Consider the following 25,347-nt stretch of genomic DNA (forward strand, 5'->3'; position numbering starts at 1 on the left):
CTCTCTACCTCGCTCCAACTACAACCCCTTCTCACGTGTCGCCTTCTATGCGCATATTTGGAAAGGATAAAAACACAGCAAAACAGCATTACCTTTCGCAGGAACATTTCAAGCAAAGTAGTAAGTAACTCATAACTTTATAATGCTGTTAGCAAGAGCATTTACACAGTGTGGCCGGCCTGGCTATGTAAACAAGAAACTGGAGAACAGCATAGAGATGCGATGCGAGGTCATACCATAGTCCATCTGATATATTACCTTAAGTTCTTCACATTACTATTTAGTTAGTTCTTTCTATCTAAAATAATGGCATTTTTTCTTATTGCTCCTTTAAGTTGACAAAGATTGGGCCAGAGGCAAGACCTAGCTACCACTCGCTAGCCAGAGAGTGACATCCACTTCTAAGTAGTTTCTTTATTTTATTTACAACCAGCACTACAACACTGCTTGTTTTAGTCAAAGTTCCTTGTTATAGTTTGTAAAATACATTTTATTTATATTTTGAAACCTAAACATTATTTTTAACCAACACTGTTATCAGGCTGGGGCGGATCAACTTTGTTTGTGACTTACTAAATTTGCTAATGATTAGCCTCATGGATAAATCCTTTCTGAACCAAAAAGATAGCTGCTATTCTTTGCTTCAATTAACTTTATAATTTTTAGGTTGTGTTTTTTTTTTCCAGAATATTATATGAATCAGTCCCTGTATTCCATGTAGGCTCTATCACCTTCACAGGACTCTGTAACCCTAATCCAATGTTTTGCTTGTATTCTCTATTAAACATATTGTTACAGCCATAAAAACACTTGTAATTTTACTTTCTTGAATCTTGGAACTTTGTAAGAGGAAAAATAGTTGTGAATTTATGCAAAGTCATCTTTTCAATAATTTCTAAGTATGGACCATTTTCATATGTTATGTATTTGTTACAATTGTTAAACTGTGAAACTATAGTCCTGTATTTTGACATCACTAATGATCCAATATTCAACTAAATGGTGACAGTAAGTTAACTGGAAATAATTTATGGCGTAATAGGTTTGTGGATTTTTCTTGACTCAAAAGGTTCTGTTTTTAGGGTTACTCTTGTCAATGTTTTATGTTTAATATCTACTTTGATGTAGTGATAAAGGTCATATCTTTCTATTAAGAATAGTCACTGCCAACAACCACTGTGTTGTTTGTTATATGGTAATATATTTTCTTTGTTGACTTGACGTACTGTTTATTTGTTGTATGGTGCTTTTATAGCACCCCAATGATTGAGCAAATATGAATAAAGGACGTAGTTGCTCCACTGGGTCCAGTGCAGCTGGTGTGACACAGAAAGACAGTAAGGTAAATAACATCACTGATAAACAATGTCGCCCAACCCGTGCATGGAGCTGTTGCCCAGCTGGAGAGCTCTTTCAGTGACAGACTGCTGCATCCCAGATGATCTAAGGAACGTTTCTGCAGGCTATTCCTCCCAGCTGCTGATAGTCAATATAAACTCTGCTGCTCACAACACACTCAATAAGTATTTACAACATGCAAATGGTTGCATGGGTTATTGTCTGACCAATAATCATTTGCACTGTCAGATGCTAATGTCCATTTGCACACTTTTTAGCTTCTCTCAGTAGTTGTACAATCATGCATGCATGCATGCATACATGTTTTCTTACTTAGCATTTTATTCATATTATTCAGTCTAGTGTGAAAGTCAGGTGTATCCTGTCTATGTATTTTGCCACTGTCACATCTGAATTCCCCCATTGTGGGACAATAACGGTATTTCTATTCTACACATATCTACTGTACATCATATTGTTGCTGTTATGAAAATATTACACTGCATCGACAGGTTAGACATGCATGGAAATTGCTTCTCGTTTACAGTATAATCCCCATATGGTTGTTTTCAATCCTGATTTTTCTTTTAACCTTTTGCTGATAATTCATTCAACATGTGATTTAAATTTTTCAGCCTGCATAACCGGTTCTATAAATCATAACATTAAAGATTTATTTACCAGTCTGTGTCATGCCTCTTTTCTTCACATAACTCTTTTTAGAACACTGGATGGCACATTGACAACAGAGAAAAAAAAACAATCTAAATATCCCCTTTAATGGGTTGAACCATCATAGATCTAATTTTTCTTGGTCCCCGCAGCTCTACCTGCTGTTGCTTGCCGTTGTTCAGACAGCAGGTGTAACCTGAACATGAAGGCATTAGGACCCAGAATGCTCTTTCCTCCTAGTTAAAGTCACTGTTGCCTTCAGTCTCCGTCTGTCTGTCACTGTGCCGCACACAAAGAGCAACTACCTGCTGGATCTTTACCTTGCGTTGTGTTGTTTTTTTTTATGATTTTTTTTTCCTTTCCTGTGGATATGGCATTCAAAAAATCCAAACAGTTCTAGCGTCCATGAGCAGATGGATGACTTGTACAGATTACCTGCTGGAACAGCTAATGGCGATCACCTGAAACAACTGCAACACCTTTAGAAGTTTTTCTGAGTTTACTTCATATACTTCTTGGAAATAATTTTCCTAACTCTAGTCTGTACTCATCCTGGAAAGAAGCTAGAAGCTGTGTGGACACTACCTGTGTGATCCACATTTTCTCTTTACTTGGTCAGCTGTCACTCTGTCTGTCACTATCAGGATATCCCCTTCCTTCTTTCTAGGGTTTCATAATGCTCTGGGATCTCTGCAAGGTCTGACTCTCTTTCAGAACCTGGGCTGAATTTCAGTCCCCTGTTAAAAGAATAAAAGGTAATGGAGGCACCTTCACAATGAGTTAGTACTGCGAGTTTGTGGAGAGGATGGGAGGTCATAGGTCAAGCAGAAGTCGGAAATTGCTGAGCTTTAGGTTTCGGCTATAGAGCGTTTGTTGTTGTGTAGTTTTGTTTGAGAATATTGCTCGTAATCATGGGAAACGCAGTTGGAAGTGCTGAGATTTCCCCTGGAAGGGATATAAAGGAGACTACAATAACCAGCCCGGAGTGCACCGCGCCTCAGAAGCAAACGGCAGGACCGAAGCTCCCGATGCCACCCGAGAAAGAGCTGGAGGAACGCTTCAGTGCAGCGCTGGTGAGTCCTGAAGGGCATAACTTTGCGTAGAATGTCAACAGCACAAGGAAACGAAATATGTGGAATATGTTTGCAATGTGAACAACCCTATCGCTGTGCCAGTTACACAATGCAACAGTGGAAAGATACATAAGAGCTCCTTTATGCTGGACTGATTGCGGCTTTAATATCGCAGCTTGTCAGAGTTCTGATGAATATGAGATAGCCCGCCAGAGCTGATTAAATTAAGCTTTCCCATATTTCCGCAGCTTTCAGTCAGCTTACAGTATTTTGTTTATAAGGATTAAATCTGCAATATGCTGTTTAAATGTGAGGGGGTATCAGTTATTACTATTGTTTATCTGTAGGTGTAGATAAATAGCCTTAAAAACTTCCCAATTTGTCTAAATCTGTGGTTTTCCTCACTTGGTTCAGAATTTCTTGAGCATTGGTCAATCGATGAGTGCTGTCAACACACCCTTTTGTTTTTGTAGTTAAAAAGTACCAGCTGTTGCTCAATGTCAGCAGCCCAAAGTTAATGGGCCTTGTCACAATCTAAATGAGTTGAACTGTTCTGCACCACTTGATCAAAGATTTAGGTCAATTTATACAATCTTGACTTAAATAAATTGCAGTTGGATGAATATGTAATCCAATCATTTAATCATTAAAAGCCCGAAGATGACATGTAATACGTGTGTTTAACCTTCTGACTGGAACTCTATCTAAAACCGATTGTGATCATGTTTAGTATTTTGCTCAGGCTGAAATTTAAACTAAAATATGTGAAGATGTATAGCCACGCAATATGCTTATAAAAAAGACCAAAAAATGTTTGCTCATGATAGAATCAGTTTATATACACTAAGCCTCTGTCTTGTTAGTTGTTTTGATCATTGATTCAAGTCCCTGCATCCAATGTCTAAATTTAAAAAGTCTGTATTTTTGAAGCATTAGTTAATTTTTTTTAAACTGTACTTTATGTTTGGTCCTTTCTGAGATGAAAAATAATTTGCTCTCGGGCGCAATTAGCAAAAATAAAACAGACGTGGCGACATCTACCAACAGTATCACAGAACTATTATAATGCTGGCGTCCTTAATTTATAAATCAATTGTAAATATTGCCGGACCAAGCCTTACCCTCTGCAATGCCTCGCAATAAAGTGGCAGCTCAGCGTGATTGAAGACCAACCGCTTTTGATTAAATAAACCAATCTACAAAAACGTTAACAGCTTCATATTCAAAACATTTACTCACATCAATCAACTCTGCGGACACATCTGAGCCTCGGCTGGTTTAGCATCCGCTTGAGTGAACACTAACGTTTCCCTCTTGGAATCATATGTTTTGCGCTTTTTTTTCACTGGATCTTGGACCATTCTGCATTGTTTCGCTGGGAGATGCTAACTAGCCATTAGCCGCTTCCTTGTTTTAAACCCTGCTCCGCATGTGCAGTACGTACTTCTGTTAAATACACACAAAGGGCTTTAGTTACTAATAAATTGACCAAAAACAAAGCATAAAACACCTAAACAACAACTAATATGCCAACAGGACGTGATGATCTTTCATAAAAACTTTGTATGAAACCAGAGTGAGCTACTGATGTATAAATAAACAAAAAGTCAAATAAAGTGGTTATGCACCTTTAACAGTATATACCATTGCAGTATATTGGAGTACATAATCTGTTAACATTATGACCTAACTGTAGTGTGTTATGTGCAGCATATAGTTACAGTATACGTTTGGAGTCTGGAATTATTAAACAAATGCTGATTTTTAACTTGAATTGTACCAAAGATAAAGGGAGTGATATATTGATGATTACCTCTTTTTTTGCCCAGATCTCCATTTGATTGGCATTTGATTGATCAACCTTTGTGCTTTAAACGTTAGGACAGTTCTGCTGGTTCATTGGACTGGAGGTCAACACTGATCTTTAGGCAAACAGGATAAAAAAGGCTTTTTATTTCCCACAGCCATGACTGGAAAGCAACTGTAAATGTATTAATTTTCCTGAACTGTTTGGTTTTTGCTGTTTCGCAAATGCATCATATTATGCTTAAAAAAAATTAACTCTGAACTCTAGTGCATTTTTTCTAAACCATAACGTCTTATTGTTAGATGTCAGGCAGTGACTGAATTTTAATTTCCTGTATCATGGCGCTGTTGTCTGCCGTAAACAGGCCGGACTTGTGCCTCCATAGCACAAGCAATACAAAAGGAAGACGTGGATCTGAGTCACAACAAGGAAGCTATGTTCAGAATGCAGCCAGGCGATTTGCTCACTTATTATCCGCATTCCTCAGCTCGTTGTCAGTCTTATCTCAGAAGCTGGTGCTGATTTTAAACTGACATTTCTTCCCTTAAGCTTAAAGGCTGTCTGTTAACACCTTGAAATAAACTTATCCCTTCCAAAAGGACAGATGAGCTACAGACTGGAGACTAAAACCTGCATGACAAACAGAGTATTTCCACATACCTGATTATATGTATACACACTTTACACAATTGATTTTATTTCTCCATGAAGCATCATCACGGGGAAGAACTGAAATACAGCAAAAGGCCAGACATGTCTCAAGTGCAGTGATGCACATGCATTAGCTAGTCAAGACAAAACTGAAGGTAAAACTTGGTTTTGTCTTTAGTGTCCAGTCTTGTTTACCTTTTGAGACTAAAAGATAAAGATTTGTGTCTGCCCAGGTTCCTACTTAGTCTGGAGAACTCCGGGAAATATACAAATTTATTTTAGCATTTTCTGGGCCTGATTAGTATGGGGGGGAAAAAAAGTGTATGGAGTATTATTTTATATATTTCCAGACTTTTTTAAACCCTATTGTCTAAATGTTATAAATCTTCCTTTCTCTGCTACCTTCTTTAATCCTACTTTTCTTCCTTCCTTCAATGCATCTGCCTTTCTCCCTTCCTTCATTGTGTCCCCATTCCTTAGACCTTCCTTCAATACATGCTTCTTCCCTCCCTTAGTATTTTCCTTCATTGTGTCCTCCTTCTATCCTTTCCTTTTGGTGCATTCAGATCGAACATGATTTGAGCGTCAGGAGTGTCTGGTTTTCATACAATGTTTTTAGTGGACTCAATTGCATCTTCCATTGTACAAGACCGGTAAAAAAAATAAGAGGGTAGCTTCTTTCAACGTGAGTCAGATGTGTCTGTAAACACTTTGCTCAGACATGCGTCTAGAGCATTTGTGATGCTCTGGACGAGGGTCTGACTTAAAAGTGCACAGGTGTCCAAGTAGAGGCATTGGACGCCTTTTGACATGTGAAACGCGTTCGATCTAAACGTAGCTCAGTCCTTCTGTCATTGCGTCCTCTTTCCCCCTTTACTTAGTCCTCCCTTCATTGCATCTTCCTTCCTTCCCTCCCTCCCTTCCTTAGTCCTTCCCTCATTATATCATCTTTCCTTCCTTAGTCCTTTATTGTTGCTTCCTTCCTTCCATTATCCTCCTCCTTCTTCCTTTCCATCCTTCCATACAGGAAGATGCTTCCTTCATACTACTTGTATGCCGGTGCCCATCTCCAGCGGCCATTGGGCGAGAAGCAGGATACACCCTGGATAGTGTGTCTCTCCATCGCAGGGCAACATAGAGATACACAGGACAAAAACAACCGTGCACACACTCACAGCTAAGTGCAATTTGGGGAGACCAATTAACATAAAACTCATTTGGACTGTGGAAGCAAGCCAGAGAACCCGCCCATGCCCAGGGAGAACATGCAAACTCCATGCAGAAAGAACCCAGGCTGAAATTTGAATTCAGGACCTTGTTGCTCGCAAGGCATGGTTTCTCATCTGGTCCTCCATTTCTTTTGATCGGGACATGATGTGTTGGTTTGTGAGAGCTTCTGGCCTACATCCAGAGTTCAGACAGTTTTTTGCAATTTCTTGTTTCTGGTTTTCTCCCACCATGGTTTAAGCATGCCTGAGCATGGCTAATGAAATTGAACAAAGAACTATAGTTAATCAAGGTTAATTCATGATATAGATAAACAAAAAAAATTTAAACAGCTATAACTCGTGTTGGTTTCTTGAGATAAAAACACGTGAAGCTACATAGGACCAACCCTGTTTACTAAGTCTGATAAATAAAGAATAAATATCAAAAGGAGAAAAGTGCTGAAAAAAATTAGGAAAATGTTTTTGAATAAAATAAATCCAATCAGCTCTATTGTCACCTGAGTTTACTATGATGTCTCTGGGCGACGACACAACACAAGCAAATATCTTAAACTGATTGCTACACACCCTGTTGATGTATTCAGCTGCAGAACTTGATGTTTGTATGCTGCTTACATGTTGAGGACACCATGCACACCAATATGAATTTGCATGTTTTGTTTACCAAATTAGGCAGTAAAAAAGTCTTTGTGAATAGCATTTATTTGGGTTTGTTTTCCTGTTGTGAGGGTTTTATCTGGCCCTGCTGCAGGTGGAAATCAATTGTACACAACAAAAGTGGAGACAGAGTCAGTTCGTAGGCTTCGGTGACTTTCAAATCTATGTCGAACACCTTTCCCATTGTTTTGCATGAATCTTTGCATATTCCCCAAACAGGGAATGCAGCCTTGGGTAGAATGCAAGGTGAAGAGGAAAATAGAAGGGAAGGAAATATTTAGTCTCTGATTAGAAGGCCTTTTCTTTAAGTGGGTTCATTTTAACTGCATAAAGGTGTGCTTCATGTAACCCCTGCTCAGTTTGGTTCTGCCAATCACCCCACCTGCATCCTCTGGTCTTTTGCCCATTACTGCCTGCCTGCTAATCTGCCATTGTTCACATTCTGCAATAAACTTTTTAAAAACGAAGCTCTGTGTCCGGCTGAACATCGGGTTCTCCGGCAGTATTCCTAACACATGGAGTATTTCTCTGAAGAATGAACTTGTCTTCATACAGGCTGCAGTCGATTTGCTGCAGAGGAGCAAATCTTTCCCAGACATGAATATTGAATATTCCTCCCACCGTGGTTTACTGTGGGGTTTTGTTGCTGGGGTCCTTCCTGGTGCTCATCTCTAACATTGACAGTGTTCTTCCAGTTCGCAATATGCTCTTATTTTTCCTTATACTCCGCAAAAGGCTCTTCAACTCCAAGTCCCTCCCAAATGTTTCCGTCTCCACTGCTGGGTGTTGTTTGTGAGGCAGAAGCTGTACTCTGAGATCGCTGACTGGTAGAATGACTTTGTGAAGAGGAATGTAATGGTGTGCTCACACTTTAGTATGACTGAAACAGATTTAGATGCAACTGATCCTTTCAAAAGTGTTAGAGCTTCATATATGTGTTCTTAAAAACAAACATGGCTGGGAAAAGACAAAGGTATGTATTCTAAATCTAAAAAAAAAAATTAACTCTGAAAAAGTCTAAAAGTGCATATAAACACACAGAACATAGAAACAATTTCTTCATCCATATTCAGAGCAGCACAACATTGCATTACATCCATCGTCATATTAGTGTGTTCAGGATCACATTGAAAGTCAGTCTCGATTATATAGTGCCTTGCAAAAGTATACACACCCTTTGAACTTTTTCAAATTATGTCACAATACAAGATCACATCATAAATCAGCACAAGGAAGTGCAAATTATTAAAGTGGAAGAAAAATTATAGATGGTTTTAATTTTTATTATTTTGCCAGTTCAGATTGAGCCTAACTGTAAGGCTGAGCTAAAAAAGAAAACGGGACGAAGGAAGTCTGACATTTGGCTTTCCAAGTAAGCAGGGCAAGCCTGAACGTGATCATGATTGGTGGTGCAAGGAGAGGTGGAAGTGCACATGTAGAAGCTACAGAAAAACACTTTTTTTTTTTCTTTCCTAAAACTTAAATACTTCATAATTCAACAAACAATCTAAAGACAGTGGCCTGCCTAAAGATTCAACTTGTTATAATTTGATTGTCATGTTTTGGTAGTGGTTGTGGTAGGTCCCAAATGCAGAGAAACCTAGGCAAGGAGCCGTTATGGGTGAGTTTAATGGAAAAAAATAAAATAAAAAATTAAGACCACTTGAGATCACAAGAGCCAGAGCAAAACAAAAACATATACCTGGTATGCAACAGCGGAAGCGATCAGGCAAGGTGACATGCAGCAGCAGTAGAAACCAGCAGGGAGTGGGCTAATGAGAGGAGCTTAAATACTGGGAGGATAGGAGCTGGAACAAAGGCAGGGGTAGATTTGGTAATTGGTCACAGGTGTGGAGCAGGGGCTGGGAGAGAAACCGAGGAGAGAGAGCGAGTGGCAACAGGGGATGAGAGAGCAACAGAGGAACAAGAAAACCAGTCCAACTGTAACTGAGGAAAACTACATACAAAAACCAAGAACTGTGTAAGCCATGACATTGATTACCCAAAATAAAATCCCGAGCAACCAATTACCCTCAGAAGTCACCTAAAGATTTAGCAAAAGCTCCACTCTAGTACAATTTCACAATCAGAAATTATTTTATGAACTGGAACGATTAATGGGGAAATTCAACTTAGCAACAAAGCTTCAGAATCAAGACGAAAACATGTCTAAAAGTATACGAGTAAATAAGAGAATAATATATAATAAAATCAAAAATAGACTAAAACATGACAAATATCAACATTAATAGCAATTTAGATGTTTGATATGTACATCCATCCATCCAATTTCTAACATGTCTATCCCTTTTGGGGTAGCAAGGGGTGCTGGTGCCTATCTCCAGCTGTCGATGGGTGAGAGGTGGGGTACACCCTGGACAGGTCGACAATCTATCGCAGGGCAACACAGAGACAAACAGGACAACCATTCTCGCACACACTCACACTATGTACATCCAATTTTCCTCTAATTAAAGTATACCCAGAATAAGTCCAGCTGTTCTGTGAAGGAACAGACAGCTCAGAGAAAAAAAACAACATTCCAAGCTTTAACATGTCATGGGTGACTGTAGACTCCTTCATCCCAAACTTCAAAGTGTATGACACAACTGAAAACCTAACAAGACATGGCCGTCAAACTAAACTGGCCGGCCTCGCAAAGACAGCATTAACTTAGGAAGCAGCCAAGAGGACCATGGTAACTCTGGAGGAGATGCAGAGATCCACTACTCAGGTGATACCCTGCTGACAAAATCCTTGACAGCTGTACACTCCACCAATCCTGCCTTTAGGGAAGATGGCAAGAAGAAAGCCATGAGTCTCATTTGCAGTTTGCCAAAAAGCCATGTAGGGGACACGGCAAATGTGGAAGAATGACCTCGGATCTGACGTGAACAAAACAGAACTTTTCAACTTACATCCAAATCAGTGTGTGAGGGGAAAAAAACACTGCGCGTCACCCTGAATGCACCCTCCCCACTTTGAATAATTGCTGCAACAGAATCGTACTATGGAGGTGCCTTTTTTTCAGCTGAGGCAGGGAGGCTTTTCAGAGTTTATGGGGAGATGAATTAAGCTGAATACAGGGCATCCTCACTTTCCAGCAGGATAACAATCTTGAACATACAGCCACAGCTGCATTGAGTTGGTTATCCATGTGCTTGAATTCCCCAATTTAAACCCAGACCTAAATCTAGATAAACATCCACGGGAACACTAGAAATTGACGTGCATGGATTATATTAATTTAATCTGACTGGGAAAAGAAGAATGGAAGAAAACCTAAATCTCCAAATGTGCTAAGGTGGTGCAGATACACTCCAAAAGAGTTGGAGGTTTTCTTGATTTATTTTGTAATACATTCCACTTTTTGCACTACTTTGTGGTAAATACTGAACATGTTTAAAGGGTATTTATATTTTTGTAAGACACAATATTTTCCTCTACACAATGTCGATCCATACAATGTTCTGCCAAAGCAGCAGTTTTGTTTACACAAGAATTTCCTTTTGAAATAGATTCTCAGGGCCAGTCTTCATGTAACCAGCATTTATTGATCCCTCAGCTTCATTCATCAGGCTTGATTTATCTGATTCACGTTCTTAATTGATCTCCTGCCCTGTTTTTTTTTGTTTTTTTTTTACTAAAAGACGTGTTTTCAACTGCTGGTCTTGTGTTTTAGACAGCTTAACTCATGCATTTAACCAGATTTAGATTATCAAACCTAAAAAAAACTGCTTATGTGGCAAAGACGTACAATCATTCGGACCTGCTGGATGGAAATCCTTTCTGGTGTGCTACCCTTAAGCTCTTCAGTAACCCTTTTACGGTGGTTCTGATGGAAACAATGCAAACTTCATGAGCATTTAACTAAAGTTACAGAATAACTTCTCTAACCGCAGTTAACATGTGTGCAGGGGATTATTTAAGCACCTTATATGTCTGCTAGTCTGTTATGGGACATAATAGTTTAGTATAGGGAAGGCTTTTCTAGAGTTTAGAAGAAAAGAAAAAATGTCTTGTTATGTCTCTCATCCAGACAATGGCATTTCTTCATATAAACAGGTGTTAGCAATTTTCTGCTTTGATTCTAGCAAAAGCTATGCAATGGTGTCTTTCCAAACACATTTATTGACTAAGTCCTCTAAAAACTGGGTCAGACGTGTGAAATCTGATGTTTAGTACTGTGTGTGAGATTGTTGTGGCAGCATACAGCTGATAACAAATGAGGTCATCACACAGTAACGACAAAGACGTCTGCATTGCTGGACAGAGGCAAAGCCTTGAATTATTGAAGAAGCTCAAGAGTGATTGTTTTCATGTAGGATTAAAATGAAGTTAATCAGCCAATGCTCTACAAATTACATTTTGTTCCTTTTTTTGATAAATATTTCCTTATCTTTTATTGGAAAAACATTATATCCAAGTTGTCGCCAGGAGCCATAATAAAGCAGATTTATATCATTTAATAACCACTTTTTACTGTAGGAAAGTTAACTTCTACTATAGCCATAAAATTGAATCACGTTTTGAAAATACTTATTATTACTATCCATTTAGTATGTCTGATGCTAGGAAAAACTTTTATTTATTGAATTTGTTGTTCGAGGGTTGCAAATTAAAATGTTTGGAAAAGCCTTTAAAACCATAAAATTTGAAACGCTTTCCCAATTACTATCAACAAGGAAAATCATGTATGGTAAGATCCCTGTCGTAATTTCTACATGTGTCATTCATTTTTTTGCTCACTATTCTGAGTTAGGGCAAAAAACGAAAAGGTGTGTATTTAAAAGCTAAGCATTGTAGACATATCCACAGTAGGAGGCCAAAAATTAACTGAGGTAAATATAAGTCTGGAAAAGTATCTAACTTGTCAAAAATGTCTAGAACTGTGATGCGTGGATTAGATTAAATAAATTAGAAGGTATATAATTTTTAACACACATAACCAGTTAATTCACAACATTATTCTCTTTAAAGATGAAATAAACTCTTTAACCAGGGTTTCTCAAAGTTTATTTATAAATGACCCAAAGGTGCAGAACTGCCAGTTATGTGCAGATCTTCCATTCAATTTCTCATAACCTAAAAAGTGAACAATTGTTTGCCTCAATCACAATGATCAGGCCAATTTTAAAATACTCTTTCCTCAAACTTGATTAACTATGTAATTCATGCCTCAATATTGTCGTTCCCTGCAAACAAAAATAAACCATATTTATTGATATTACAACCAGGTACAGTAAAATCAGACAAATGAGGTAAAAGTTACAAATACCCAGGCAGACAATACAGGATTGCTTTTCAGTATGTAACTTTTAAAGCTAGTTTTCAAATGTAAGTGCTGCAATCATCTATATTCCTGCGGATAAATTAGACATTTTAATCATTGTTCTTGTCTTCTATTTCTTCTTCCAGAACACAATGAATCTCCCTCCAGACAAAGTGCAGATCCTCTCCCAGTATGACAACGAGAAGAAGTGGGATCTGATTTGTGACCAGGTAGGTGTAGCTCGAAGTTTTCCTGCTATGCACAATAAATAGAACATCAACAAACTTTAGATTTTATTTCATAATCTTTAGCAGTATAGTCCACAGTATTGTAGTTATAAGTTGTTTTTCTCCAACTCTGGATTTAGCACAATATTTATAAATCATTGACCATCTTCTGTTACTGTTGACCTAAAACTGTTATTTTCTGTTTATATGCAGCTCCAGTTGATGTCACAGTTTGAACTTTAGCTTTTTGGTTGATGTTGTGGTTTTGGTAAAAATGATTGAAATACTTAAAACAAAAATTGCTTTGTCAGACTTTGCTATCAAGAACCTGTCCAAATTTTATGTAGCAGTCATGAATAAGACTTTAAAGTACACTGGTACATGTTTTAGATGTCCCCTGCATCACGGGGACAACTAATTTAAATGGGTGAGGCATTAAAGGGCATCTGCTGAACTTGGCAAACCTAGGCTGTGTTTCAGTCATTTAATCAAGTGGCAGAGCACATCACACGAGATGAGATGAGATGTTCTGGTAGTGAGTGGATGAAGTATATGTAGGCAGGTGAACAGGTGAGCAGAGTTGACAGTAATTGATGGCAGCAGGTGGAGCTGATCTGAGCTAACTGACTAGAAACTGGTGACTGAGGTGTGGACAGAGTCACAAACTAAATTAACAGCTTCTAGTCTAGTGATTATAATGCAGAGTAAAATAAGCTTCTGTTTTATTTATTGTATAGGAACAGCTGGGTGTTATAATAATTATGAAACTAGTGAGACCATGAATTCTGCTCAGGCAATCTCTAGCCCTCTGTTCTTCCCCTTAATCTCAAGCAGACAATGACCTGAAGCACATCACCCTATAACCGTAACCCTAACACCCCAATATGGAGGTCAGGGTTCGGTTAAAACAGTTCTCCAAAGAAGAATGGCAATGAGGAAGCTATTTCATATTTTACATATCTAAGATACGACCGAGTTGCTGAGACTGATGGAGGACACCTGTTGGTGTCATGAAAGAACTTGTTCTGCTTCTGTGTAGTCTCTGTGGCTCTGTCACAAATTTCCAACGGCACTGAGTAATTTGCGACAATGGACTTTGCAGATGCAGCTGAACTATAAATTTAACCACAGTCTAATCATTTCTTAGATTTGCATAAGAGATGATATGTAATAAAACTGCTGGTGTGACTCTCTCTCTCTCTTACTGCACCCCAGCCGCAACTAAACATAACTAGAGGCCTTTCATTGTTTCTCTCCATTTTCAGGAGCGGTTTCAAGTAAAGAATCCTCCATCTACTTATTTGGAAAAGCTGAAAAGTTGTTTGGATCAAGGAGGAGTCAGTCGGAAGGTACCACTCAGATGGCCGACTTTTATTATCTCAGTGTGAAAAAGTTGTTTCTAATGCATATAGCAGTTTACTTCAGGAAAAAAATTGCAGGCTTCGACATTTAAAGCCAGAATTAAAAGCATACAGATCCTTATCCTTTGATTAAAGCAATGGTTCTTAATCTTTTTTTTTTGTTTGTTTTTACTTTTTTGCTGCGCACCCCTTCGCAGAATGGAAGCTCATCAGCCACCCCGAATCTCAACAATTTTGGGATTCAATCTTTTTTTAAATGGGTCAAAAATTTAACTTTTATTGTTTTCTATTTAACATGGTGAAGCTGTGGCTCTGAGCATTACCCATAATCCTTTTGCATTTTATAACAATTACTTTAAATTAAATCCATTGAGAGTAATCTTAATACAAAGAATCCTTGTTATAATTTTGAGCTCGTGCAACAGGTGAAATTCAACAACTGACAGCTTAGGTGTTTCAGAAAATAAATATTTACAGTTAATATTTTATGTCAGAATATAAATTGTTCCCATCAGAAAACATCAGACGTAGTTGGATTATTTTTATTTGTTGTTAAATAGAACTAGAAAATACTATTTTAGGTATTTTTTGCTAAAAAGGACCAATAAGCAATATTTCACCGCTAGATGGGCTGTTGAGCACTGTCTGTAGAACAAGACACTCCTCTTTCTACCTCAAAAAACTAAACACCAGACCAGTTTTTAATTTAAATTTCACATTTTTTGTAAAAAACAAATGCCCGTACGTGAGGATAACAGTGGGCAGCTCACAAGCCCGCCAGGCTGCATTAAACAATGCTAACTATGTTAGCTGGGCTACTAGCTACTCACCTCACAGAACAGGTAGGCCTGGCCCATTGCTGGTCAAATTCCAACAATTGACCCATATGCCACATTTAAAGCATTGCATTGAATCAAATCAACATAGCACCACAAGTCTAACAAAACTGTAACACCAACATAAGCAAACATTTGACTTCATGCTGTTGCTCACCTGTATGGAGGAGAAACGTTAGCTCCGAGTCAAACTAGAGCTGCTTCTGCGAAACTAATGTTAATCCAAGTGTTGACTCTTTCCATATTTGACAACTTCTTTGCCAAAGATGGTTGTTTTTTTGTGGGGTAACAATGGGTCCTGATCGTCTTCAAATAAATGCAGCGGTGGCATTTTATGGGCAGGGAGGGGCTAAGCCCTGAATGGCAGCTGTTCACGTGCCCGTACACGCACGCGCGGTCGGCCCGGCTTTGTAACCAAGTGACTTGAGAACAACATAGAGAGATGGTGTGTGACGTCATACCACATTTGATCTAAAAATATATATTTGGTTCTTCACAACATTATTTTTTAGTTATTTCTATGTAAAATAATAACATTTCGCCTATTACTTTTTTAAGCAGCAAAGCCATAAACAGTGGGGGAATTAGCATAATTTATAATTTTCCAGATTTTTTGTAAATTACCTTTGATTGCCAAACGTATAGTTATTTTAGTTTAATATGTTAAATTTAGTAAACTAACAGTTTGTATCAATGCTATCCAGTCCAACAGCTTATCTTTTCAAAAACTTACAAATAGATTTGCCCTGCTAAAGATTTATATTTAATTAGCCTTAAGTAGCTGTGTAGGGTGAACTAGGGCTGGACGATAATATATATATCGATCGATAGACATATATCGAAAGGTTGAGTTTGAATTCATTGTTTGTAAGTACTGTATCTAAAAATAGGTCGCTAAGCAACAGCATAAAATGGACAGGGCTGCACTTAAAATATGTTTTGAATTTGTTGATAATCATTGATATTGATCAATATAATTTCTATTTTATCAATATGTTTTTTTTTCTTTATTGTCTAGCCCTAGTGTTAACTACCAGCTATTCTACTAAGCACAAAGATAAATTTAATTAAAAAAAATAAAATTAACTTTGAAGTATAACTTTCATATAAAAATACCCTTTTTTGCAATGCTATTGAACTTTTATAACATTATTCCACTTCATTTTAACTATTGACACAGTTAACCATGCTAACGTTAAACTCTTTTAAACTAAGCAGCATTAACTGTCATGTAATGTTCCACATATAATTCTAATCTCTTCTTTTTTCAGAATACAGATATTACAATATTTACAACTTTACAATATTTTGAAAGGAAGAATAGCCTTGCTAAAGCTAATTAGCGATGCTATTGCAACTTTGATTGCAATATATCAGCTCTGTATAAACCCAATCTCTGAACCTTTTCAAAAGTAACTTTACAATAGTTCCCTGGTGATATTTAAGTTTAATACATTATTTTGATATAATTTAGCCTAAATATATTCAATTCAGTCAAAGATATAAAAATTACTTTGCACTCTTTTAACCGGTCATAACAATATTTTTTATAACATTCAATTGCATGTAAGTTTTGATTAATTGCACCATTTGCTAATTAACATTCAAAACTGTGTTTAGATATATTTTTCAGAATTTCAAATTTACATTAAAAACTACTATCTTTCATATGTTTTTTGACATCACTGAGATACAATGAAACTGGCAGAAGAGAATTGAAGCTAACTTTGAAATTATGAGCACGGTTGCATGAGCTGGCTTGGGTATTTATTTATTTATTACGTATTATGATATAGAGCTAAAATGAATAAATAACATTAACTTCAAGGGGGGAAGAAAATCTCTGTTCTGATTTTGGGTTTCATAATATGTAGCATGATCAGTCAGATCAAATTTAAGCCAGAATGCCTCATGTTTCTTAAAAGTATGAGGCTGCTGGTTAATGTGTTTCTCTTGGTTTTTCTTTACAGCAAAATCTGCTTGCTGCCATGTAATAATAAGGTGCAATTAAGTTTCCAAAAACAACAGTTTTTTTTTTATATTATTTATTTCAAAGATGACTTCTTTACAAAACAAAAATTATTAAGCAGTCAATGGCCTCTTGCATACTTTCAATGTGTTTTCAGTTGAAGAGACGCATTCAAGAACTCACTCAGGTCCTCAGAGAACTGGAGATTTCCCTGAGAACCAATCACATTGGGTGAGTCTGTTGCGTTTCATGTAGTTCATGAGAAAAAAAAGCCACAAATGCTCTATTTTACATCTGTTTGTACAAACACTATTTACTGAAGCTGCATAGAGAGAGAGAAAGACCATTTTTGTTAAAGCATTAACGTTTTTACTAAATTTTCTGTTACATATTTTTGTGTTCTGTTTTCTTCCTAAAGTTGGGCTCAGGAGTTCCTAAATGAAGAGAATCAGGGTTTGAACGTGTTGGTGAATTATCTGTCAGTTGCTCAAAGTGCTGTCACGTACGTATTGCCTTGAAATAGTATAGTATAGTAATGTATTTTTTATCTAGAAACAGACATCACACAAACTTCAATTTATGAAATATGCTCTTATTATTGATTACACAGTCTCTTTTTCAGAATGGTTTAAATTCTGAAAATGCTTTAAACATGGCTCTCTGTCACGACTAACTCACAGGTCTGAGACGGAGACCTCTGACAACGGGACGGTGCCCTCAGATAAAGGCAAGGCTGCAGACAGGTCGATGGAAGATCTCTCCAGAAGTCCTAGCAACCCTCCGACTGAAGGCGCAAAGCTTAGCAAGGCGTTTACAATCAAGTATGACACACTTCAGAGTGGTGCTGATAAAGTTTGTGTATGTCATGAGTCCTATTTGTTAAATCCCCAGTGTCTAAGAATTTTTTGACAGTTTATTGTTACCAGCTTTGTGCAGTTAGGGGTTGCTTCTTGCTGTTGCAACATAATTGCACTCTGATGCACAAAGACAGGTCCATGACAACATGGATGAGTAATTTTGGTGTGGAAGAATTGGACTGGCCTGTTCAGAGTCCTCCCCTTAAAACAATGGAACACCTTTGGGATGAATTAGAGCAGAAACCGTGACCCGGCCTTTAAATGCAACATCTGAGTCTACAGTACAATAGTGGTCTAAAATCAAAAACATATTTTTAAAAACCTTGTACAGGTTAGCATATTCTTACAATTATTATAGTTCATCTATTAGAAAAAAAAAGTATAGAAAGAGATTTTCTCAAATATAGGAAGATAATTAATGGCGTTCTAATCTGGCAACTGGGATTTTCTTCTAAAACACTTCAATGCTGGTTGATTGGCTTTAAAGTGAAATATTTTTTTAGGCTTCATAAATATATCAATGTCAAAACATCTCCTTCAAAATTTAACCGACAGTCTCTCAAAAATCACAATGTTTCTCAGAATCTAGTCAGAAATGTGCTTGACAAAGAGGACAAGTCAAACTGATGAAATCAGCGCTTTTCTTTTAGCTGATACCGACTTCCAGTTTTCTTGGAGGTCTGCTGGTTCTGGTCTTGACTAAGTCTGATTTTGCTTTTTCTTTAAAGCAGTTTAACTCAAACAAAAGAAATGTGCTAAAGATTTGGAATAACATGAAGGGATTAAATGATTATATATCAAATTATATATATATATATTCTCTATCTTTATATGATTTTTCATCAAACTCAAAAAGATGCATCAAAACACATCTGATAATTGATGCAATTTACAGATTTAAATTGTTTACAGGGTTTAAGAATTACTTTAATGGTAGAGAGGGGAAACATATTTTGCAGTATTTGCTATGCTGATCACCAATCAGAGTCCATAAAGTGAATATTGGCTGCTTCTGATCGCTAGTTCATTACTGCTATAACATTTCTAAGGAGATGTTTGTTTGAATTGGGTTTAAAGGGAGATTATTAATGTTGTGAAACTAAAAAAAATAGCATCCGTTGTATTTTCCGTATGTTTTTTCAGTTATTTGCTGAGATAATTGTAAATATGTGAAATTGATTTAACTTAGTACTTCAAACCTGTTTCTATAAAGTCACTGAGAAACTGTTGGAATTTTCCATGCTGACTTGACCTCGGGATGGACAAAATTAACTCTGTTAACTATAACAAGTCAGAACAGAGACGTGTGTTACCTGAGTCGTCTCATCTTTTACTCATCAGAAGTCACTGCATTCTTTTCATATCGAGTATAAAGGTGTTTTTTCTGGCCATCTGTTGAACAAGATGTCTGTTAAAATGTTAAAAATGTTAGAACCTGAAGCTTAAATCTATCAGGAAACTGCAGGTTTACATTGACTGACATACAAAATATTTACACTTCCCTTTTAAATCTGAAAAAAATAAAAATGTTAAAACTCATTTGAGGAATACGACAGGCCTATATATATATATATATATATATATATATATATATATATATATATATATATATATATATATATATATATATGGATTGTTTTACAGTTTAAGAGGGCATCATTCTACAGCTGCAAATCTGCATTTTCTGAATGCAGTTGCAAGAAATCTGCAAAAGAACATTTCAATGATGATGATTCTGCTGAAATGGTTAACAGTAACAGTTTTGTTTTTATATAGTTTGATGTAAGTGAAGAAATTGTTCTTATATTACTGAAATTATGTATATTACCTTTGGTATAAAAACATTTTAGTTATTTTTAAGAATAATACATATAAGTTAGTGCAGCGTGACCCCCCTTCCGCCTGATGGTTTAATTATACTCCTACAGGAGAGGCCAGAGGGGGTCGCAAGTCATGGGTCAGAGAGACGACATCCATCTCTGCATCATGTGTGTACGTGCCATCATGAACTACCAGGTATTTAAATTATTCTCATTTTAATGCTGCTTTTTTTTATTTTTATTTATTTTTTTATTTACATTTCACTTCAGAGAAATGGAAGGTATAAATATCTTCCTTTATAGGAAATATTGCAAAGGCTTTCAAATTCCAAATTGTAGAGTCAAAAAAGAATACTTTGGGATTCTTTAATTCATCTCAAATTATGTTTTATGAAATAAATAAAATTTAGCAGTGAAACTGTGGACTTTAATGCCTTTGTGTTTTGTGTTACATGTTATAATTGGTGCGTATTTAGATTACATTTATAGGGAGGACAAAAACTTGGAAAATAAACATCTGTAGTGAAGAGGATCTCAGTTTTCAATTTAGTTTGAAGGATTTTAGTGTATTGTAGATAATTTATTATGTGATTTTGGTAAAGTGAGAAATATTGTCCTGCAAAAACTGTTTCAATTTAGTATTTTGTGATATTTAATCATTGTTAAAATCCAAGCCTAAGTCCTCCTCCTCTCCTTAAATGATTCTAAGGGAGTTTAAAGGACAGAGGACACAAATAGAAGTACCAAGCTGTATGGTGCCAAGATAGCGCTGGCCTTGTTGTAGTTCTCATAACCTGCAAGGAGATATTTTGGAAATGTTCCTTCAGACTTGTTGAGATGCTGAGCTAACATTTCAAGCCAATTTTGGGTAGATCAATAGGGTCAGTTATTTGAATTTTTTAATAAAAAAATAGCATTGTAAATCTCTGTTAAAGTTGATGTATAAAATCAAGGGTTCATGAAATAATTTAAAAGATGTAAACCCAATTTAGAGAAGTTTGGTGGCATTCTACTAGAAATCTTCGTGACCATTTGATTGTTATTGATACAGTGTGAACGGAGTCAGCATTTTAGTGGTATATTTATAAAATCTGTTTTTTATGTGTTTTTTTTTAGTTAGGGTTCAACTTGGTGATGACGCACCCGTGCTGCGTCAATGAGATCACGCTCAGCCTCAACGACAAAAACCCAAGGTGAAACAAGAGCCTTAAACTGCTTCGACCAGATCGGTCTCATACCTTCGTAATGGATCAAGAAAGCTGCTTTATTACGGAAAACATGCATACCATTTGGTCTGCAATAACTTATCTCTATTGATGCTGTGTTTGTGAACATTCTAAGCTGGTAAATTATCTTACAAATAAATAGCAGTTTAATATTTTTCATCTATCATGAACTTAATGTCACCCTACAGGCCCGGTCGAACCAAAAATCTAAGTTTCTCTCTGTATGTCAATAATCCAAAGCAAAAAACTGACAAGGAATACATTTGCTCCTAAATACATGTAACTACTAAACAACTAAAAGGAAGGACAAAATTAAGCACATCCTAATGTGAAACAATCCTCGCTGACCTGACAAAACATCATTTGAGCTGTAGGTGGTGCTTAGTGACCACTTAGCAACGTATTTATCAACATTTTTGACTTTATTGGGTGTTGCAAAGTACTGTACTTTTTATCTTTCCACGATGGGCTCATAATTGTTTTTTTTTTTAGATGACCTAAAACTGCGGAATAAAAACATGTAGGCAAGAATTTTAACTCCGGCACCGTGGAGTGCTTCAGATATCGGATTTTCATATCGACTGCTAGGGCTTTTTAATCAAAGCAATACATTTAATTTGAGCCTTCTTTTTATTGATGAGGCAATTTCATATCCTGAAATTAGCCACAACCATGTAAAATTATCTCATTGAATTGCCTTTCTCTTTATAAGCCAGTCCATGATGAACAAAATACAGAAGACTGCATGGATAACCAGCTTTTTCTATCAATTTTTAAGATTAGAACGAGGGCAATTTAATTTCTCATTTGAAGCTGATATTAGTAGTTTTAACAAAAAACATGTTATTTTGTTTAAATAAACAGGTTTTACTTGAACAGCTTTAACTTTACGTCATAACTTTTATTTGCATCAATGCTTTCTTTCCTCTTGGTAAATACGTCTTTACTCTTCTCAGGACCAAGGCGCTGGTGCTGGAGCTGCTGGCAGCTGTATGTCTGGTGAGAGGAGGCCATGATATCATCCTGTCTGCCTTCGACAACTTCAAAGAGGTCAGATAACAGGCAGCCTTGTAATCAGCATCCAGAGTCTGTACAGAGCAACTCTGTACAGGGTCTGTGGAAACGTTTGACTTGATGGAAATTGACAGAGCTGAAGTTCCTCAGCCTTACTATTTATTTATTTTTTTAGCTGAAGATATTTCGAAAAATCAAGAACCAAATGCTACTTCAGTCACAAGAAGTTATCTAAATTTCAAGTCAGTGCCAACTAAAATCTAAAAAGATTTTCTTGACAGATGTAAAGAGTGGTGGAAGGCTAAAGTAAAATATGGAATAAACACCGACTGAAATGAGAGGATTTTAAGTGAAAGTGCATATTCTTCCTTATTCATCGTTGTTAACGCTCGCAGTCTAACCATCTAACTTCAGCAAGCAGTTTTAAACTTTATTAAAAAATATGAATTCAACTACAAAACTGAAACTCTTGTATTATATAAATTTAATGCTCAAGGTTTTACGCGTTTGAATCGTTTATTTTTGTTAGTTTTGATTATTATGGGGTAGAACTAATGAAAAATTATTGTTTCTTAGAAAATCTGTCTATAACATAAGACCATTTTAAAATGAATTTTGCTAAAATAATGTGAACCTGATAAATATGTCCATGCATTATACAGTAAATTAACTCAATACTTGGTGAGGGCTAATTTTTCAACAATTACATTTTCTATTTACCAAAGTTGTACTTTCCACCAATTTTTTTTTATTATTATCCTTTGATGCAAAACTCTGAAGGTCCATCTTTTCTAGCATTGACCTTGAGTATGGAGATCAGTCTCAGTCTGAACAACTATAAAAACAGCAATCTTCCTCATAATTGTGTAGTATGACCGTAACATGACAATTGTTCTGATGAAAATCAACAAGAGGGATCATATTTCTCTAATTTTAGCTTCCCATCATTGGCTTCCTGTTAAATCAATAATATAATTCAAAATTCTCCTTCTCACGTATAAAGCCCTTAATAATCATGCTCCATCATATATCAGAGCTCTGATAACCCCGTATGTTCCTAACAGAGCACTTTAATCTCAGACTGCAGGTCTGCTGGTGGTTCCTAGAGTCTCTAAAAGAAGAATGGGAGGCAGATCCTTTAGCTATCAGGCTCCTCTCCTGTGGAACCAACTCCCAGTTTTGGTCCGTGAGGCAGACACCCTGTCTACTTTTAAGACTAGGCTTAAAACTTTCCTTTTTGATAAAGCTTATAGTTAGAGTGGCTCGTGTTACCCTGAGCTACCTCTATAGTTATTTTGCTATAGGCTTAGGCTACTGGAGGACATCAGGGGCTATTTTTCTCACCCTGCTGAGTTCTCCTACTGTTCTCCAATTCGCATAGCTTGATTGTTATTTCATTTTTTTTAACCTTTTTGTTCTCTGTCATTTTTTTCTTCATAGTAGGTACACCTGGTCAGGTGTTCTGTTAGCTGTAACATCATCCAGGGAAGACAGGTCATCCGCTATTATATATATAACGTAGAAAAGATTCCTGGATCAATGTGTGCTTCTTTGCTTGTTTGTTTCTCGTGTTGTGTCTCTGCTCTATCTTCTGTAACCCCCAGTCAGTCGAGGCAGATGACCGTTCATACTGAGCCTGGTTCTGCTGGAGGTTTTTCCTTCCTGTTGAAGGGGAGTTTTCCTCTCCACTGTCGCTTCATGCTTGCTCAGTATGAGGGATCACTGCAAAGCCATGGACAATGCAGACTGTCCACTGTGGCTCTACGCTCTTTTGGGATGCAATCTAATGGGCTTCCTTAGATAGGAAACTTTTTGACCAATCTGTATAATCTGATTGAATTTGACTTTGGAAATTGCTATGAGATGACGTGTATCATGAATTGGCACTATAGAAGTAAAACTTAATTGAAATTAATCGAAAATGGATTAAGAAACACCTCTATTATATGTTGAAGGGACTAAATGATTGTAACCCCTTTTTATGAGACACCAACCGGAAATAGAATCTCTTACTTTTCTGAACTAATTTTGGAAGTCAAATGTTTCAAGAAAACAAGGAAGCAAAAAAACAGAACGTTTTTGCCTTATCTCTTTTCCCTTCTGTTCATCTGCCCTACATTCGTCACACAGCATTTTTAACATTGACTGGATCCGTCTTGCACTGCTCACGCCTGTTTGTGTCGTTCTCCAGCAGCAGCTCCGTCTAGCTGGTGCCTCACCGAGCGAAACTCTCTGAAGGAGCCTAAATATGTCAATCCCTCTCTGGGCCTCTGACCTTTGCTCTCGTCTCAGCAGCAGCAGTCGCTCAGAGCGCCTGCAACAATCCAGACTGACAGGAGCGCGAACCTAAACTAGCAGCATTTATTTTTATTCCAGGATGTCACAAACCTGCTCTGCAGCATGTTTAGTCCTCTGAGCTGTAACAAGGGAATGCACTTGACTGCTTTCAGGTGGAGGTCTTCGCTACTGAAACAAACGGGCGGAGCACGAAACACGGAAACAATCAAACATGCAGTAAATGTGCAGACCTTATCACAAATGCCATTTTTCTTTCATGCAAATCATCTCAGATAGATGATTTCTACAATGTTGTGTGTTAAAGGAGAAATGAGGACGACAGTAAATTGATGTATCATACTGGTGCTGTGTGCTGCTCTTAGTTTTAGTGTCACAGCAGCAACAACAGTCATAGGGAGGTGATGAGGGATCCTGTGCTGCTACGGTGGAGGCAGGAGGGCAGCGGGCCAGGAGAAGGTTTGTATGTTGCTCGGCAGCAGAGCGGCAGCATTGTTTGGGCTGCTGCATTATTTAGTGGACATGAGTTTGCAAAAAAAGGATCCTGTGGAGGTTTAGTTAGTAGTAGAGCAGAAGGGGGGGGGGGGGAGGGATGATGATGAGGTGCTGACAAAAAGAAAGCATCAATTAAATGTGGAAACATACTCAAACATGCTTTTACTCTAAGTTGCTCTTGTATTTCTTTTTTTTTTTTTTTTTGGAGCTGAAAACAGTTGTACATTGTGCACAAGCACAAGTTAACACTGTGTTGTTTTAAAAAAAAAGACATGTTTGCTAAGACACATGACAGCGCCACAGCATAATCTGTGTGCAGAGGAGAAAATGCACTTTATAAGAGTGGGAGCACACTGCCCCCATGTGATCACTGGTGTCAAGAACTTTATCATGAGCAGTGATAATAATAAGAAAAGGTTGGTTAACGTGTCCTATTTTTCAGGTGTGCGGGGAGAAAAGGCGCTTCGAGAAGCTCATGGAGTATTTTCGCAAAGGAGACAGCAACATCGACTTTATGGTAAACCTGAGAAAACCTTTCCATAATATGA

The 25,347-nt window shown here is 37.1% G+C and overlaps 1 protein-coding gene across 1 annotated transcript in view; it reads left to right on the plus strand.

The window, feature by feature from the left end:
• The first annotated feature begins 2,293 nt into the window (after positions 1 to 2,293).
• fmnl1b (formin-like 1b) overlaps positions 2,294 to 25,347 on the plus strand; it is a 40,570-nt gene continuing 17,516 nt past the window's right edge. The window contains exons 1-10 of the mRNA XM_036142580.1: positions 2,294 to 3,083; positions 12,846 to 12,929; positions 14,192 to 14,275; positions 17,250 to 17,323; positions 17,511 to 17,594; positions 17,773 to 17,913; positions 19,878 to 19,965; positions 20,886 to 20,962; positions 21,952 to 22,045; positions 25,242 to 25,316. Of these exons, the coding sequence (XP_035998473.1) occupies positions 2,922 to 3,083; positions 12,846 to 12,929; positions 14,192 to 14,275; positions 17,250 to 17,323; positions 17,511 to 17,594; positions 17,773 to 17,913; positions 19,878 to 19,965; positions 20,886 to 20,962; positions 21,952 to 22,045; positions 25,242 to 25,316 (963 nt within the window). The 5' untranslated portion in view covers positions 2,294 to 2,921. The remainder of the gene's footprint in view (positions 3,084 to 12,845; positions 12,930 to 14,191; positions 14,276 to 17,249; positions 17,324 to 17,510; positions 17,595 to 17,772; positions 17,914 to 19,877; positions 19,966 to 20,885; positions 20,963 to 21,951; positions 22,046 to 25,241; positions 25,317 to 25,347) is intronic.

This window comes from Fundulus heteroclitus, chromosome 10, assembly GCF_011125445.2.
Source record: "Fundulus heteroclitus isolate FHET01 chromosome 10, MU-UCD_Fhet_4.1, whole genome shotgun sequence".
NCBI lineage: Eukaryota > Metazoa > Chordata > Actinopteri > Cyprinodontiformes > Fundulidae > Fundulus > Fundulus heteroclitus.